The sequence below is a fragment of a genome, unplaced genomic scaffold, assembly GCF_019419815.1.
Source record: "Pyrus x bretschneideri cultivar Hongxiangsu unplaced genomic scaffold, Pyrus_bretschneideri_v1 Contig44, whole genome shotgun sequence".
NCBI lineage: Eukaryota > Viridiplantae > Streptophyta > Magnoliopsida > Rosales > Rosaceae > Pyrus > Pyrus x bretschneideri.
In genome coordinates this window covers 930,853-949,282 of record NW_025999768.1, presented here as the reverse complement: position 1 = coordinate 949,282, position 18,430 = coordinate 930,853, and the positions used below count along the sequence as shown (strand labels likewise).

The 18,430-nt window shown below is 38.3% G+C and overlaps 2 protein-coding genes and 1 long non-coding RNA gene across 5 annotated transcripts; 1 reads left to right on the top strand and 2 right to left on the bottom strand.

Moving 5' to 3' along the window:
* Positions 1–2,469: 2,469 nt before the first annotated feature.
* On the bottom strand, positions 2,470–3,114 carry LOC125469553 (lachrymatory-factor synthase-like). The gene is made up of 2 exons (XM_048566955.1): positions 3,111–3,114; positions 2,470–3,003 (listed from the first exon to the last, which is right to left on the bottom strand). Exons 1-2 carry the CDS (start codon positions 3,112–3,114, stop codon positions 2,564–2,566), a joined length of 444 nt encoding a protein of 147 aa, XP_048422912.1. The 3' UTR covers positions 2,470–2,563.
* Positions 3,115–5,692: 2,578 nt separating this feature from the next.
* On the top strand, positions 5,693–8,631 carry LOC125469646. Its single transcript, XR_007251881.1, has 3 exons — positions 5,693–7,569; positions 7,680–7,893; positions 8,027–8,631. It is a non-coding gene; the product is annotated as an uncharacterized LOC125469646 (long non-coding RNA).
* A 444-nt stretch (positions 8,632–9,075) lies between these two features.
* On the bottom strand, positions 9,076–11,414 carry LOC125469718. Of its 3 annotated transcripts, XM_048567442.1 has the most exons (3): positions 11,070–11,409; positions 10,840–10,861; positions 9,076–10,433 (listed from the first exon to the last, which is right to left on the bottom strand). In XM_048567442.1, exon 3 carries the CDS (start codon positions 10,416–10,418, stop codon positions 9,372–9,374), a length of 1,047 nt encoding a protein of 348 aa, XP_048423399.1. In that variant the 5' UTR covers positions 10,419–10,433; positions 10,840–10,861; positions 11,070–11,409; the 3' UTR covers positions 9,076–9,371. The 3 variants fall into 3 exon arrangements, with proteins under 3 accessions (XP_048423399.1, XP_048423397.1, XP_048423398.1); XM_048567440.1 differs by having other exon boundaries at positions 9,076–10,861; positions 11,070–11,414; XM_048567441.1 differs by lacking the exon at positions 10,840–10,861 and having other exon boundaries at positions 11,070–11,406.
* Between the last annotated feature and the right edge of the window lie 7,016 nt (positions 11,415–18,430).

The following is an 18,430-nucleotide window of genomic DNA, read 5'->3' as shown; positions in this document are numbered from 1 at the left end:
AAAAACCAAAATAACCCTCTGTTTGGTTTCCGAGAAAATACAGGAAAATGGACTAAAGTTTTAATCTTTGAGTCAACTAAGTCCAAATCCAATTCAAGTCCATAACTTTCAGGAAGCTTCCAATATTTCCAAATCAATTCACGTTCTTCTGTTATTATGACTTATCTTGCCTCAGCATTGCACGAATTAAAGGTTACATTCGCATATCCATTCTAACTTTACGGCCTAGAAATCTTTTGATTTACGAAATGATTCTTATTTTATTATTCAATCGTCTGAAATGTGTTTGTATCATATGACAGAGAAGCGAAGAAGCTCTAGTGATGATGGAGAAGGCTACTATGGCGGATAAGAAGAATCCACTTCCAAAGCATCATAAGGCTAGTATACTAATGAGTTACAGAAAAATTTGATGAAGTTTTAGCGGTCTTGGATGGCGTAACATGCATGAGAAAGCAATGCTTCATTTCGGATTTGAAACCATCCGCAACTGATGTCGGTACCATTAAGGTGAGATTTGAGCATATTTCTTAGTCTTTATTACACCCAATAACGATAACTTTCCGTATGTGCTTTGATCGCAACACAAGTGTAGCTTTCAGTTGCATCTTACTCCGAGGCTCGTCTCTTGATTTTCCAACAGGCTGACATTGAGAAGTTACATGTACCTGATGAACTAGACGATCAGTAGATCCATCATGTCGGAAGTCAGCTAAAGAGAACATCGTGCAAGTTATCCGGCTGAACAAGACTCTGCCCGGAGTAGCGGTCTGCTTGTGCTTTCGAAGGCGTATGAATGGCCTAGTTCGTGAGGCTCGCCTGCTCATTTGGGCACCCACATCCGGTACTGTAGAACCTGACCTGTCACATCCCGGTCCGGGGGACCACTTCTCGGGTCCGCTCCACCACCGTAGCACGATATTGTCCGCTTTGGGTCCCGACCACGCCGTCACGGTTTTGTTTCTGAGAACTCACCCAAGAACTTTCCGACGGGTCACCCATCCTGGGAATGCTCACGCGCGCTACTTGCTTAACTTTGGAGTTCCTATGGAACCCGAAGCCAATGAGCTCCCAAAAGGCCTCGTGTTAGGTAGGGATGGGAATATACATATAAGGATCACTCCCCTGGGCGATGTGGGATGTCACAATCCACCCCCCTTAGGGCCCAACGTCCTCGTCGGCACACTCGCGGCCAGGGTTAGGCTCTGATACCAAATTGTCACATCCCGGCCCGGGGGGACCACTTCCCGGGCCTGCTCCACCACCGTAGCACAATATTGTCCGCTTTGGGCCCCGACCACACCCTCACGGTTTTGTTTCTAAGAACTCACCCGAGATAGTTCGTGAGTCTCGCCTGCTCATTTGGGCACCCGCATCCGGTACTGTAGAACCTAACCTGTCACATCCCGGCCCGGGAGGGACCACTTCCCGGGCCCGCTCCACCACCGTAGCACGATATTGTCCGCTTTGGGTCCCGACCACGCCCTCACGATTTTGTTTCTGAGAACTTCCCGACGGGTCACCCATCCTGGGAATGCTCTCCCGCGCTACTTGCTTAACTTCGGAGTTCCTATGGAACCTAAAGCCAGTGAGCTCCTAAATGGCCTCGTGCTAGGTAGGGATGGGAATATACATATAAGGATCACTCCCCTGGGCGATGTGGGATGTCACAATCCACCCCCTTAGGGCCCGACGTCCTCGTCGGCACACTCGCGGCTAGGGTTAGGCTCTGATACCAAATTGTCATATCCTAGCCCGGGGGGAGGGGACCACTTCCCAGGCCCGCTCCACCACCGTAGCATGATATTGTCCGCTTTGGGCCCCGACCACGCCCTCACGGTTTTGTTTCTGAGAACTCACCCGAGAACTTCCCGATGGGTCACCCATCCTGGGAATGCTCTCGCGCGCTACTCGCTTAACTTCGGAGTTCCTATGGAACCCGAAGCCAGTGTGCTCCCAAAAGGCCTCGTGCTAGGTAGGGATGTGAATATACATATAAGGATCACTCCCCTAGGACGATGTGGGATGTCACATGACCGCAGTTTTGTAGGTGATTCACGTACTGGTAGAGAACTAGAGGTGACACAAGTACTAATAAGTAATAGTTGTTGTACTTGTACGGATAGTTGTATCAGGATGTTGAAAAACTACTTGTATCATCGTCTTTAACCCTAATGTTTATGATTGTAATCTGCCTTGCTCTTTCACCAAAATTGTAAAAATCCATACGTGATCTTCCCGTCAACGAGTCTGAATAGTGGAATTTACCCGGATTCAAAACTAGGGTTCTTTTGTTTATTTCAGGGACACCTTGTGGTGTTCACTCTGTAACTTTTTTCAACAATCAAAATTGTTTACATTTTAGTTCATCATTCATAGATCATCTCTTCAAAAAAATTAGGTAAATCCAAATCCACTTGAAACATGGGTAACTACTCTTAACGACTGGAGCTACAAGTCCGACAACTTATCAACCTTACAAGATTTTATTGCCGGTTTTATTGCAGGGTTTTACAATAAACACCTCAACAGAGAGACTAATAAATCACTTTTGTGTTTCCAATTATTCAACTTGGAGCTGGAAAGAGGCTTCCATTCTGCTAGCCATGACTTGCAAGCCAGTGCCAATAAACAGGTCCAGATCCTCCAGCCTCCATCCCCCCACTGGTTCAACTTCATACTTCCACATAATCGTACACCCGGCATCCTTCGGCACCACTTGAACGGTCGAAATGTATGAGTTAAACCCAACATTCCCATCTATGATAGAGTAACTAAATGTCATATTTGCTGGGTCTATACTCAGCAGCTTCTGCTTAGTCCAGTTCACCTTCTCTTGGTCTTGGTTCTGGTCACTTTTAGGATCAACCGGAGTCTTGAACCCAGCACAGAACCGCACGCACCCAGCTACCCCCGATGTGCCTCTAACACCAAGACAAGTTGTGAGAGTTGGGAACCACTTGTGCAGGCCAAAGAAGTCCTCCAAAAGAGGCCAAATTTGCTCTCAATAGGCTAATAACAAATGGATTCTTTGAAGAATGTTTCTCTCAATAGGCTTTATATAGAGGCTTCATCTGTATAGGAGCTGTTACCCGCACATCACGATGCACCCATTCCTTCTAATAAAAACACTTGGAAGAATTACGCGTGAACAATTGTAGAATAACTTTCTTGAAGTGTCAATCACCGCTCCCTATATGCATATAATTTCTAAAATATGAACTTATGGTTGTGAGATCTTGGTGAGATAAAGCAGAGTTCAATAAGATGAGAGATACTTTCTTGTCGCCAATTCACCATAAGCATTTATTGGACAGGTGATGCCACTAGAAAAAAAAAAGAAGAAAAAAGAGAGAATTTGTCCAATGAGATGAAGCACTCGTGTACCAGAAATTTGGAGAAGATGAGGACTGCTCAACAACTTTGATCAGCACCACACGTCAGAGATATTGAGTTAGATTTCCTCAAATTTATGTGGTGGAATTTGAAGATTCTCCCTCCTTTCCGAGGTATACAAGAAACTAGAAAATGATGCCAATATGGACTCACCGAATACTGTGAAATTAAATGGAACTACATTAGCTCCACAGTGCTGCCCAATGAATCTTCTCTGGATATACCTGAGGTAAGTATTGTGGATGATTATGTAACTAACGCGAGTAATGATGTAAATGCATATAAGCTGCCACCGAGACAAAATCGGGGTGTGCCACCTGACAGGTTTTCTCCGGAAGGCAAAGTGAAGTATCCAATAGCCAACTATGTCTCCTGCAATGGTCTTGCACCAGAACGCAAGACCTTGGTGGACAATATGGAGGCTATTCGAGTACCAACCCGTGTGGAGGAGGCTCTAAAGGATCCAAAGTGGGCAAAAGCAATGGATGAAGAAATGTTGGCATTACAGAAGAATAATACTTGGGAGGTGACGTCCTTACCAGCAGGAAAAAAAATAGTTGGATGTCGGTGGGTGTTTACTATCAAATACAAAGCTGATGGATCATTAGACAGGTACGAAGCAAGGTTGGTAGCTAAGGGATACACCCAAACATATGGTGTAGATTATCAAGAAACGTTCTCTCCAGTTGCCAAGATGAATACGGTACGTGTTCTGATATCTTTAGCTGCTAATATGGATTGGCCATTAAAACAGTTTATTGTGAAAAATGATTTCCTCCATGGGAACTTGGAGGAAGAAGTATATATGGATTTTCCTCCTGGATACAGTGCTGGTAGAAATACTGGAGTATGTCGATTGCGTAAGTCTCTTTATGGGCTTAAGCAATCGCCTCATGCATGGTTTGATAGGTTTACTCGAGTTATGAAAAAGATTGGGTATTATCAGAGTCATTTTGATCATACATTGTTTGTTAAACGGAGACATGAAAAAGTGACAGCTTTAATCATCTATGTAGATGGCATGATTATTACTGGAGATGATTTTGATGAGATTTCAAGGTTGGAGAGAAATCTTGCGGCTGAGTTTGAAATGAAGAACCTAGGGGATTTGAAGTATTTTCTTGGAGTCGAAGTTGCTCGATCTTCAAAAGGTATTTTCTTGTCACAACGTAAGTATGTTTTGGATTTGTTAAAAGAAACTGGTATGCTGGGATGTAAGCCAGTAGATACTCCTATTGTTGAAAAACACCATCCATGTTTAGATCCGAATCAGAAATCAGTTGATAAGGGGAGATATCAGAGACTTGTAGGGAGACTAATTTATTTGGCTCATACACGTCCTGATATTGCTTATGCAGTGAGTGTAGTAAGTCAATTTATGCATTCACCGAGTGTAGATCATATGGCTGCTGTTATGCGTATCTTAGCATATTTGAAGTCTGCAACTGGGAAAGGAGTTTTATATCGGAAGCATGGACATTTGAGGGTTGAAGGGTTCACAGATGCTGATTGGGCAGGAAGTGTGGGTGACCGACGGTCTACTTCGGGATATTTTACTTTTGTAGGAGGAAATTTCGTTACATGGAGAAGTAAAAAACAGAAGGTAGTATCAAGATCCTCAGCTGAGGCTGAGTATCGAGGGATGGCTCACGGCATTTGTGAGATTCTCTGGCTTCAAAAACTCCTTGAGGGGCTTGGGTTCAAGCCAAAGGAGACCATGAGACTATACTGTGATAATAAGTCAGCGAGAGATATAGCTGATAATCCGGTACAGCATGATAGGACAAAACATGTGGAAGTTGATCGACATTTTATTAAGGAGAAACTTGAAAGAAAGATTGTGTCAATACCTTTTGTGAATTCGGAGGAGCAACTTGCAGATGTTCTAACTCATGCAGTATGTAGTCGAAAGTTTGATGACTCACTTGTCAAGTTGGCATGTGTGATATCTATGCACCAACTTGAGGGGGAGTGTTAGTCATGAGTCAATATTAGGAAAAAAAGGGAATGTAAATACTAGGAGTCCTTTAGTAGGTTTTTTCACAGTTTTAGGTGAAAAAAAGCCAAAAACAAGAAGCTGCAAAACCTAGCTTTGAAAAACCGGCTTTTTTTCATATCTGTTTTACATAAAAGTTTACCAAACACTCTAATACTGCTTTTTTTTTTCAAAAGCACTTTTACAAAAAAGTTTACCAAACACTCTGCTGCTTTATTTCACAACTGCTTATTCTCACAGCACAGCAGAAACAGCTTTTTTTCAAAGCACAGCAATACCAAACCAGCCCTAAGTAGGTTGTTTATAAGCTTTATTTAATTTCCTAGTTTAACCCTGATTGTACATGTATATATTTCTAAAGAAGCAATACAAAAAAAGATTCCCGTAAAGTTCTATTAACATCACTATCAATCCATATTTAACAGCCCTGCAATAATGTTGGGGTGCACTGTAGTTGTATCTCAGGCCAATCATACATTGTCACATATACATAAATGGCTTGGGATGCTTCCACAATAGCATCTCATTATAGGCAAGTTTTTATCCTCTTAGTGATCCCCAGTAAGTAGTGATTGATAGTAGGCTTCATCTTGATGATGAGATCACTGAATCAGAAGAACAGTAATTGCAGAAGCAAAGGACCAGCTTGAATGGTAATATTAACTGAAACTGAAACTGAAACTTTGTTTCTGCAATAGCACCGAGAAAGTAAACATTTTAGTACGTATATATGACTATGCGACGTCAAACTATCACCTGTTCTCCGATCTAAGGCCAAGAAAATGTCCAACGACTTGTAAGAAAACTCGAAATTAGACTGTGCAATGTCACTCGAGAAGAAATTGCTACTAATTCAACTCACTTTCTACCTCTAGTTTCTTCTGCTTGTGCAGATACTTGTAATGTTAATGACATTTTGTTTCGGCTATGAATCTGAAACGGAACTGCCTCCCTGTGTAGCCTCTTCAACGGTATCAATCCTTGAGATGTCTGAACTTGTTTCCACCTTCGCTTTAATGTCAATGTTCGGGTCTTGTACAGAAATTTTGCTTTTGGCTTCCAAATCAGCACCAGTTGTTCCTTCTTTAGACCCAACTTCTTCATTTACCATGTTTTCGCTGATTGCACTTTGATTGTTAGAACTCGAATTCATTTCCTGATGTCCGGTAATTGCGTGATCACCGCCTGTTCCAGTCACTATGGATTCTACGAGATCATGGCCATCTACTGGCACGCCATTCACATCGTCAAAGCCATGGACCAATGTGTCTGCCACTGAATTTTGGCCCTCAAGAGAGTCATTCTTACTTTCATCACATGAAATGTCCTTGTCAGTGGTACTAGATTCCTCCGATCTCTGTCTCCTTAGCTTGGCCCCCTTCCATTTTCTTGCTGGTCGTGCTTATTTTGTGGTATTTGCTCCTTGTCCTCTCCCACTTCATCATGATTCACATGTTTCGCACCATCTTGATCAGCGAAAATTGCCTGCGTACACCTTCATGCCCCTCTTGGTAATTTTCTTCATGCGAACAAGTCTTGTCGAGCCCTACCAATTCATCATTTCCTTTAACTTTACCATCAGAATTATCATCTGTAGATTCTGTACTGTTCAATTCTTTTTTCTGATTTTCTGTTTCCTTTTCAACTTCATTCGCTTCGTTTACATTCTGCAACGATTGTTCTTCATTTTTCTCTTCTGCATTTCCATCTTCTTTCTTTACACTTACTTCTCCTACATGTTTCAGATCTTCTGATGCAGACACAGCTCCACCTTTTGACCACCCTGCCCTCCCCTTACGCCCTAACCACGTTCTTCACTGGCCTTGTCCTTTGAACTTTCACCGTTGTCCTTGCCATGTGACTGCTTCATCTGGCATAGCAACCAGAAGCAAACAGCCAAAATCAATGCAATCTGAATTGCCTGTTTCCTCCTGACAATGTTCATCGATCTACTAACTAAACCAAAGTTAATAAACAGAAAACAGAAAAACCAAAATAACCCTCTGTTTGGTTTCCGAGAAAATACAGGAAAATGGACTAAAGTTTTAATCTTTGAGTCAACTAAGTCCAAATCCAATTAAAGTCCATAACTTTCAGGAAGCTTCCAATATTTCCAAATCAATTCACGTTCTTCTGTTATTATGACTTATCTTGCCTCAGCATTGCACGAATTAAAGGTTACATTCGCATATCCGTTCTAACTTTACGGCCTAGAAATCTTTTGATTTACGAAATGATTCTTATTTTATTATTCAATCGTCTGAAATGTGTTTGTATCATATGACAGAGAAGCGAAGAAGCTCTAGTGATGATGGAGAAGGCTACTATGGCGGATAAGAAGAATCCACTTCCAAGTTCCAATGCATCATAAGGCTAGTATACTAATGAGTTACAGAAAAATTGATGCAGTTTTAGCGGTCTTGGATGGCGTAACATGCATGAGAAAGCAGTGCTTCATTTCGGATTTGAAATCATCCGCAACTGATGTCGCTACCATTAAGGTGAGATTTGAGCATATTTCTTAGTCTTTATTGACACCCAATAACGATAACTTTCCGTATGTGCTTTGATCGCAACACAGTGTAGCTTTCAGTTGCATCTTACTCCGAGGCTCGTCTCTTGATTTTCTAACAGGCTGACATTGAGAAGTTACATGTACCTGATGAACTAGACGATGAGTAGATCCATCATGTCGGAAGTCAGTTAAAGAGAACATCGTGCAAGTTATCCGGCTGAACAAGACTCTGCCCGGATTAGCGGTCTGCTTGTGCTTTCGAAGGCGTATGAATGGCCTAGTTCGTGAGGCTCGCCTGCTCATTCGGGCATCCGCATCCGGTCTGCATACTGTAGAACCTGACCTCAGTTTTGTAGGTGATTCACGTACTGGTAGAGAACTAGAGGTGACACAAGTACTGATAAGTGATAAGTAATAGCTGCTGCACTTGTACGGATAGTTGTATCAGGATGTTGAAAAACTACTTGTATCATCGTCTTTAACCCTAACATTTATGATTGTAATCTGCCTTGCTCTTTCATCAAGTCTGAATCGTGGAATTTACCCGGATTCAAAACTAGGGTTCTTTTGTTTATTTCAGGGACACCTTGTGGTGTTCACTCTGTAACTTTTTTCAACGAGTCTGAAGTGTCAACCACCGCTCTCTATATGCATATAATTGCTAAAATATGAGCTTATGGTCATGAGATCTTGGTGAGATAAAGGAGAGTTTAATAAGACGAGAGATACTTGTTTGTCATTAATTTACCACGTAACAAACGTTTATTAGACGGATGATGCCATTAGGAAAAAAAAAAGTAAAAAAAAGAGACAGAGCGAGAGAATTTGTCCAATAGACAAAGCACTCGTGTACCATGAATTTGGAGAAGATAAGGACAGCTCAACGCCCAACAACTTTGATCAGCACCACACGTCAGAGATATTGAGTTAGATTTCCTCAAATTTATGTGATAGAATTTGAAGATTCTCCCTCCTTTCCGAGATATACAAGAAACTAGGAAAGGATACAAAACATCACTATCAATCCATATTTAACAGCCCTGCAATAATATTGGGATGCAACTGCGGTTGTATCTCATGCCAATCATACATTGTCACCATACGTAAATGACTTGAAATGCCACCATAATAGCATCTCGTTATAGGCAAGTTCTTATCCTCAAACCGAAACTGAAACCGAAACTTTATTTCTGTAATAGCACCGAGAAAGTAAACATTCTAGTAAGTATGTATGACTATTCGACATCAAATTATCACCTGTTCTCGGATCTAAGGCCAAGAAAACGTCCAACGACTTGTAAGAAAACTCGAAATTAGACTGTACAATGTCACTCAAGAAGAAATGCTACTAATTCAACTCACTTTCTACCTCTAGTTTCTTCTGCTTTTGCAGATACTTGTAATGTTAATGACATTTTGTTTCTTCCATGAATCTGAAAAGGAACTGCCTCCCTGTGTAGTCTCTTAAACGCTATCGATCCTCGAGGTGTCTGAACTTGTTTCCACCTTCGATTTAATGTCAATGTTCGAGCCTCGTACTGAGATATTGCTTTTGGCTTCCAAATCAGCACCAATTGTTCCTTCTTTAGACCCAACTTCTTCATTTACTGCGTTTTTGCTGATTTCACTTTGATTGTTAGAACTCAAATTCATTTCCTGATGTCCGGTAATTGCTTGATCACCGCCTGTTCCAGTCACTATGGATTCTATGAGATCATGGCCATCTACTGGCACGCCATTCACATCATCAAAGCCATGGACCACTCCGTCTACCACTGAATTTTGGCCCTCAAGAGAGTCATTCTTACTTTCACCGCGTCGTACTGAAATGTCCTCGTATGTAGTACTCTTTGGCTCCTTGTCAGTGGTACTAGATTCCTCCAATCTCTTTGGCTCCTTAGCTTGTCCCTTTCCATTTTCTTGTTCCTCGTGCTTATCTTGTGGTATTTGCTCCTTGTGCTCTCCTACTTCATCATGATTCACATGTTTCGCACCATCTTGATCAGCGAAAACTGCCTGCGTACCTTCATGCCCCTCTTGGTAATTTTCTTCATGCGCAGAACTCTTGTCGAGCCCCACCGATTCATCATTTCCTTTAACTTCACCTTCAGAATTATCATCTTTATTGTTCATTTCTTTTTTCTGAATTTCTGTTTCCTTTTCAACCTGATTCGCTTCATTTAAATTCTGCAAAGATTCTTCTTCATTTTTCTCTTCAACATTTCCATCTTCTTTCTTTACACTTACTTCTCCTACATGTTTTGGATCTTTTGATGCAGACACAGCTCCAACTTTTGACCACCCTGCACTCCCCTTACGCCCTAAAATATCAGAACCGCGTTCTTCGCTAGCCTTGTCCTTTGAACTTTCACTATAGTCCTTGCCATGTGACTGCTTCATCTGGTAGAGCAACCAGAAGCAAACAGCCAAAATCAATGCAATCTGAATTGCCTGTTTCACCTTCAACCCTTTGGCGGGTCTCTGGTTGCGCCCGGTAGACTGGTTATTCATCAAAACTCTGTACAACTGCTCAAAAGACAAGCTCCTTATCAATTCCCGATTAATCATCACAACAACAAGTAAGTCAAGGTTTCATTTATGAAAGATCCCCCAAAAAAAATTACCAAAACCAGCAATTAGGGTTTTGCTATCAGCATCAAAAAAGGAAAAATCCCAAATTATTATCACCAATTAGGGTTTTGCAAATTTCCAATCAGAGAACTCCCCTCCCCATCAAATTCAGACCTTAATATCTTTCTTAATTAAATTTCATCCTGACAATGTTCAACGATCTACTAACTAAACCAAAGTTTATGAACAGAAACAGAAAAACCAGATAACCCTCTGTTTGGTTTCCGAGGAAATGCAGGAAAATGAACTAAAGTTTGAATCTTTGAGTCAACTAAGTCCAAATCCAAGTCAAGTCCATAACCTTCAGGAAGCTTCCAAAATTTCTGGTAAACAAAAACATCGAACTGAAAAATTCAAAACTTGGATTTCTTTCTTTTCCACTGAATTTCAACATCAATAAATTCACAACAGCGATCAGAAAGTTCAATTACTTGAGCAATAAACATACAGATTATTCAGAAATTTAGACATAAAAAAAAAAATCACAGAAAAATATAAAGATTTAAATTATTTAATGTGTTAAAATCTTACCTTCTAATCAGGAATGGAAATTCAAGAATCTGACTGCGAGTGTAATTTTCTTCTTCTTCTTGTTCTTCTTCTTGTGATTTATTTCAAAGTTTGTCCTTCTGGGGAGGAAGAAATGATCTAAAAAATACGAAATAGCGGTTACTTTTTTTGTGAATCCGAAAATGCCCTTCCTGACCGGCAGACAAGAAGCTTTCACAATCGTGGTTTTTTCGCAAATATGTTGGAGTATTAGGGTTTTTTGGGCACGGAAGAAGAATGAGGGGTGCTTTCTTCAATGTTGTGCTTTCCTTGCCGCCTTCTGAAACGACTAACCTTTTTCCTCCGCCGGTTACGGAAATAAAAGACGGCGATTTGGGCAAATGGCTCGTCGACACGTCTACACTCTGCTTTTTTACTCTCACCAGCATGGGAAGAGATCCCCTCCGGATATTACCCTCATAAAATCCCTGGGATCAGGAGATCCAGATCCTTAAAATTTGATCAAACGGTTACAATTATTATAATTTTTAGAGGAGCTTTCTGTTTGTAGTAATTTGATCAAATTTCAAGGGTCCGATCTCCGGATCCCTAGAATTTGGTGAGAGAGATCCGGAGGGGATCTCTTCCCCACCAGAATCATCATTTTTCAATGTGATAGAGAATGACTCAATATATAAAGTATCATAATACAAGTAGTTAGATACTCGAAAAAAATAATTAAAACTACTTGTAGTATGCTACTTAGCACACTAAAAATTTCTCATTACTAATAGAAATGTGGCCTAAGGTTTAGTGTGTATTGTTATGTTTCTGAGCTTCAAAGAAGGATTTAAACATTTTGGATTTCTGGTAATAGTTGTAGAGAGAATATAGAAGATTATGATGTGTATATTGCATTGTTCTTTCATACAGAGGAGAATTCTCTACCCTCCTAATCTCTCTACCTTTCTATACCCTTCTATTTGAACGGTCACTGTTAAGCCATGTCAACATCTTATATTGATTTTTTTATAAAGATAATAAGACAAAAAGCAATGTGTGTGAGGAGAGGATGGAAGGAGATGAGAATAGAATAGTAGAAAATCCTCTTCCCCTTCATACAAGAAGTGTGATATTACCGTTAGAGGAGAGAGGAAAGGAGATATTTCTCTCTTTTACATCAAAACAAATCTTAGCCATCTATTTTAGTCACCCTATAAGATGTTTACATTTGTTATAATATATCACTTAAAAGAAAGGTTAGCTAGAGAGGCCGCTTGAACTATGATCCAACAACTTAGAGAGGCTGCTTGAACTATGATCCAACAACTTCCATACATCTCAAGAAAAACATTATAAAATGAAATTCAAACATTTCTTTTAACACAAGAAATCAGCTCGAGGGTTATACACAAACATAAGGCCTTTCATCAGTTGTGAGTTTTTCTTTAGCTCAAAACCCACGGATGAGCCACAAAACTCCATCTCATTGGAGTACAAGAGTGTGGCCGATCAATTTCGGCCACACTTTGCACAAGACTGTAGAGAGAGAGTGTGTGTGTGTGTGAGTGTGTGGTATAGATAACTACAATTGTGGACCTTTGACATGTACTAAATATATAAATTTTTTGAGTGTGGTGTTGCGTCCTACAAGGCTATATACTGCTACTGTTTCCAGAAGTCTCGAAGATAAGGCTTGGCTCTGTAAATTAATGGCGGAGGTGGACGTTTCTCTAGGCCGCCAAACACCACCAAGGCATAAGCCACATGGCAGCTCTTAAGGCCATTACATGCAACAGAGCCCACCATGAATATAACTAGTTGTTACTCGAAGCTCTCGTAGAGCTGGAAAATCGTATGGAACAGGTCGATAGAAAAGTCCCAAGAGCAGATGTTGAGTTGAAGCCACCATCAAATTAATCATTATCATGAATCTAAAAATCTCACTTCACATAGAGAAATCGGTTAAGGTTATTTGAACAAGTGAACGAATACCTATGATTTCTCTGGTTAAAAGATGCGGCTATAAGATGAAGGCTCATGGTAAAAAGAGTAGAGAAAGATGTTGGAAGACACAGAAAGAAATTTTAAGAAAAAACAGTGTACTTGCTAATGGAAAACTTAGCCAAAACGTACATACTGGTGTTCTAAAATTTATACCGCCAATCTCACAAAGGTTTTTTTAGTCAAAATGGTCTCTGAGATTAGCATAACACATCACTTTAGTCCCTGAGATTGAAAATCAATAGAAATGATCTCTGAGATTGTCCACCATCCATTATTTTGGTCATTCTATTAACGGAATGACCAAGAGAGCCATTTTCAAGCCGTTTTCCAGCCAAAACACTGCTATTTAGCTGTTGAGAAAGGTACCATTCTATTCATCTCATCGAAAAATATGATTTTCGTTTTTGAATCACTCGAATTAGTTGAGTATTGAAGAAGTTATGAACGTTTAAAGTTCACCCAGTTTCCGGCAAGTTTTCCAGTTTTCGCGCGGACCAATCACCCTTCATGCTATTTTCTGGCCATCTTCGGCAACCATTGAGCTTCCAAATAGGTATAATCTTGTTCTACACTTTCCTATTTTTATTTTGATATATTATGGGTCGAATTTGGTTAAGAAACAATTGAGTTACAAAGCTTTGAAAATTGACCAAACTTTTGGCCAACAGTTTGGGGACACTCAACGGAGTTTTTAACGGAATGACCAAAATAATGGATGGTGGACAATCTCAAAAACCATTTCTATTGATTTTCAATTTCAGGGATTTCGAGACACTTAACGGAATTTTTAACGGAATGACCAAAATAATGGATGGTGGACAATCTCAGAGACCATTTCTATTGATTTTCAATTTCTGAGAGTAAAGTAATATGTTATGCAAATCTCAAAGATCATTTTGACTAAAAAGCCCCTCACAAAATTAGGTACCCTCTAAAGCTAAAAGCAATTCAAACCAATCCCAATTTGTAAAGTCCTGAATGAAGGAGAGATTTTTCAATGTGATCAGCACACAAGGTGGTATACCACGTGTCATTATACAAATGGTGAGATATAAAGTTAATAACTTAAATAATAAAATTTTTCACAATTTACATAAAAATAAGTAGTGTATCACTTGTATTCTCGTAATAACCAAAAATTTTTCCACATGAAGTGCCTCGTTTGAATAAAATACGCACTATGTTCTGCATTTCCAGGCCCACTCGAAGGAAAGACAAAAAGTAGCCTAAATGATTTATAAAAAGAAGCGAAAAAACATGCAGTGCCCTACTGATGTTGATGGGTTTTGTAAATCAATTGTAAAAGCATAATGGATCCCAGCAAATTGAAACCAATTTAATGTGATTAACTTAAGCTTAATTAAGAAGTTTGAGCTAAATAATTAACTTAAATTAATATTTCTGTCACCTTTATTTTTATCTTCCCGGAATGGTTGCAAGCGTTACAAAAGCAAAATGAAAAACATACTTCTTCAATTACGCTTTACGAAAAGAGTAATGTGAGAGAGCTTAATTTGTAGATAAAATTCTGTAAAATCAATAATATGAAAGCTAATAATTGAATTATAACTTAAACGTTGATAAACGTGCTTATTTCTATTGATGACATATTATTTATATTGTAAATTTTACCTACAAATTTAGTTTTTCTTGCTTTACCCTATATACATTCGGAGACTCAGAGTTTTAATTACTATTAAGATTTTGACTTTTTTTTTACCAAAAGAAGGAAATAACTTTATCTTCTATTGTTTGTTGCATACCATACACTAAAAAAATAATAAAATTTTCACAAATATATACCATCAAAAGTAAATGAAAATGTATGTTTCGTAAAGTACATTATCCTTCAAACAATTAAAATATAAAAAAATTAATGGAAACTTAATTATGCAAGTTACATCCATGACAATTTCCACTAAAATTATATAGGGCAAAAAGGAAATTTCAAACTTGAAAATTCACCAAAATCGTGCAAAATATATTAAAGAGAGGGCAAATAGTTTGATAAAAAGGCATACCCCATGAATATGATATTGACCCCAAAACCCCACCAAAAAATATCAGAACAAAATACCGCATACATGAGCATGATGATCATAAGACAAAAATTCTAAATGAGTGTCTAGCATTCCGGATGTTTTAATTGTTAATTTTTTTATATTTTTAAATAAAAATCTAACAATTACAACATTTAAAATATCAACTGCTCCAAAACATCAAAGAAAAATATTAATCATAAAGTTATTTCCAATCAAAACGACTAAATATATAGCCCTTCTGATCAAATTAGACAACCTCTAGGCAATAGTAATGGTAGTTGACAGATGGCATCAGGTCTCCCAAGCTTAAGATTCCTTCGTGGCTACGGCTCATTGGTGTGATTTAAAGAAAAAAAAGGGTTTTGAATAGCATTTATGTTCGTGGGTCGTGGCCCAATCAGAAAAAAAAATTCACTGAATACCCTAAAAAGAAGATTAAATTTTCATTTAAATCCTTTTCCAGAGTCATATGCAGCCTTTTCTTCCTACTTTTTTATTTTGTTAAGCTGAGTGGGAGTAAGAATGTGGATCAATCACCACCACAAATCACAATTGATTATGGATTATAGTTCTAGAAGTTGAATTTACATCCTCTCTAGATCTACGCGTTTGGAGTCAACAAATCTAAAAATTTGGACCATTTATTTAAAAATTTTGGTCTTTATTTCAGTAATTCATTTCACACAAATCTAGAATTCAATTTCTCTTTTTCTCTCTTCAACGGTCTAGATTTTTAAGTATTTCGACTCCAGACACAGAGATCCAAAGAGAATCTCGACTCCTTAAAGCTAACTATTCATATTCTTTTTTTTTTTTATGCAAGCGATAATGAAGGAAGAAAAAAATTGAAACTCGAGAGCATAAATTAATACATGAATATTCAATTGTGCTACAAACTGATGCATCGATATATCAATTTGAATCCATATTAATGAGTCACGTGCCTTCCATTTGCATGCATATGTAGAATTCGGCTCGGACCAATCATTTTCACAAATACAAATTTCTGAAAGAGAGAAATTGTATGATGTTTATAGCTTTCAACCAATTGTAAAGGATGTTTATAGCTTTCACTTCAAAGAACTTGGAAAAGTACACATGCCCAAATTGCATCCTAATTAGATAGGTATATGACTTAGTCACTAAACATAATTAACTTGCACACATGTTTAATCTGCATTAAAATGATAAGGGTTAATCTTAAAGATTCAACATATTCTCATGTGTTATACATGCAATTGATTCATATCGTTAATGAGTATGAGTTAATATCGTTAATGAGGATGAGTCAATCACACAATAATTCTCTTACACATATAGTTTAATAGTCCTTACAACTCATAACTGGTTAGAGTTGAACATTTATTTATGCAAATCTCGCAACAAGTCTCGCACAAACCAACAACTCAAAGTCGTCCAACTTAGAAGCAAAACTTATTATGATCAATCATTAATGAGTATAAAATAATTCTCATACAAATCGATGTAGTTCTAAATCGTCCACATAGATATGAATAATTGTCAATTGCAATGTGTGTAGGTTTTACTACATAAACAACTTAGAATCGCTAATACCTTGACTCCTTGTTTATGCGAATCTTGCAACGTATCTCCCACAGATCAATAACTCAAAGTCGTCCATCTTGGAAGCAAACCTCAAAACATGGTACATTAGCACGCAAAGCGAAGTAGTTTTGCAAAGTGCATTTCCTAGCATTTGGTTAGGTGGTGGTCGATCGTGAAAGGAAAAGCATAACGTTTGGAGTTGAAAAAGGGAAAAGCATTTCCTAGCAATATGGTGGCCGGCTACCATTTATGCTTTTCTTGATCAAGTTGAACAATGTGTGTTATTATTACTTATTAGCATGTATATTTTAATAGGTTAGCTAATTTATTGACCAAACCAATCTCCTTGGAGGAGAAGGAAAAATAAACATAGAACAATAAAATTAAAATGTGATTAGGGTTTAGAGGTCCCCAGGGCCCGGGGTGTCTTGCTTTAATTTCTTCATCTGAACGCCCAATTTTAGGGTACGCAAAAGGAGGTTTTCGTATATGCGTGTACGGTGAAAGATTCATTTGTGGCCTCAAATTAGAGGGCCACGTGTTCAGAGTAGGTGCCTCTAATTCAATCCTGTCAACCTTTGTCAGGCTGGCTGGGTTCCATCCAATCCCTCTCATGGGAGCTGTAGCAACGAAGATTATTTTCCACGCCATCGCCTAAATGTCTGCAGCTTGAAAGAGCAAAGAAAAAACACTCAGTTTTGAGCATCGTTAGAGAGATCCGACCGTTGTTACTTAATTGCATAAATAAGAATTGACATTAACAATTAATTACAACTAATCATAATTGAGTATAAATGTGACATGTATATGATATATATAACAATTAACAACTAATCAGGTAGCACTCTTAACTATCTCTAGAATTACTTTTATTCTTTAATAACAATGGTGTTTTTAGGACTTTGGATTGTCGGAGACTAAGCTTGACCGAGTTGAGAAGCTTTTTAGAAAAATATACACCGCTACACTGTATTATTGTCATAATCATGTTATGAATGTGAAACCCTAATCTACTCATCATATTGAGCTTATGATTAAATGGTTCATATTAAGCATATGCTTTTGATAATATCAAAGTTGCTTTTGTTTAAAGACATATTTTTTCAAGTATCAGGTATTTAAGCAATACTCCATATATCATAATATAAATGAAGGAACTGATATTTTTTTTCTGTGTCCCTCCAAGCTTTAATGTTGAGCACTTAGAAAAATTATGTGTCTAAACATATTTTGTGCATGCAATAAAAACACACCCAACCAAACTAGCAATCATTTCTTTTAAACATCAATCTCTTTTTTCATATACTTTTATGTTCTAACTTCCATCAGTGTGTACATAATATGATATTTCAAAGATATGATAGATCTTGCACGCTGTCTAACGAAGTTTGATTTTTCTATCGGTCACTGTTTAGTCTAATTTGAGAATCATGGTAATGTTATATAGAATATATTCACTCAAGACTCTGTATTTGAATGTCATTTAATCAATAATATTGTTACTATTTCCTAACATATACACTAAAATTCTAATCCATGAACTTAATGCCTGAGCCTTAAACATTTCAAAGCACCAAAAACAGTAGTTGAAGGATTAATTGAATTTCATAAGGAAACAAATGGAAAAAGTTAAGATGCAAATACCTTAATATGTAGGGCAAAGGCTGTGTGTATTTGACACTTGGGACCTTCCCAAGATATTTAATCATTGCATATGGGAGCATACTTAAGTAATTTGGTTCCTATCAGAGGGACCTTCTAGTAATTTTAAGAAGCCAATCATAGGAA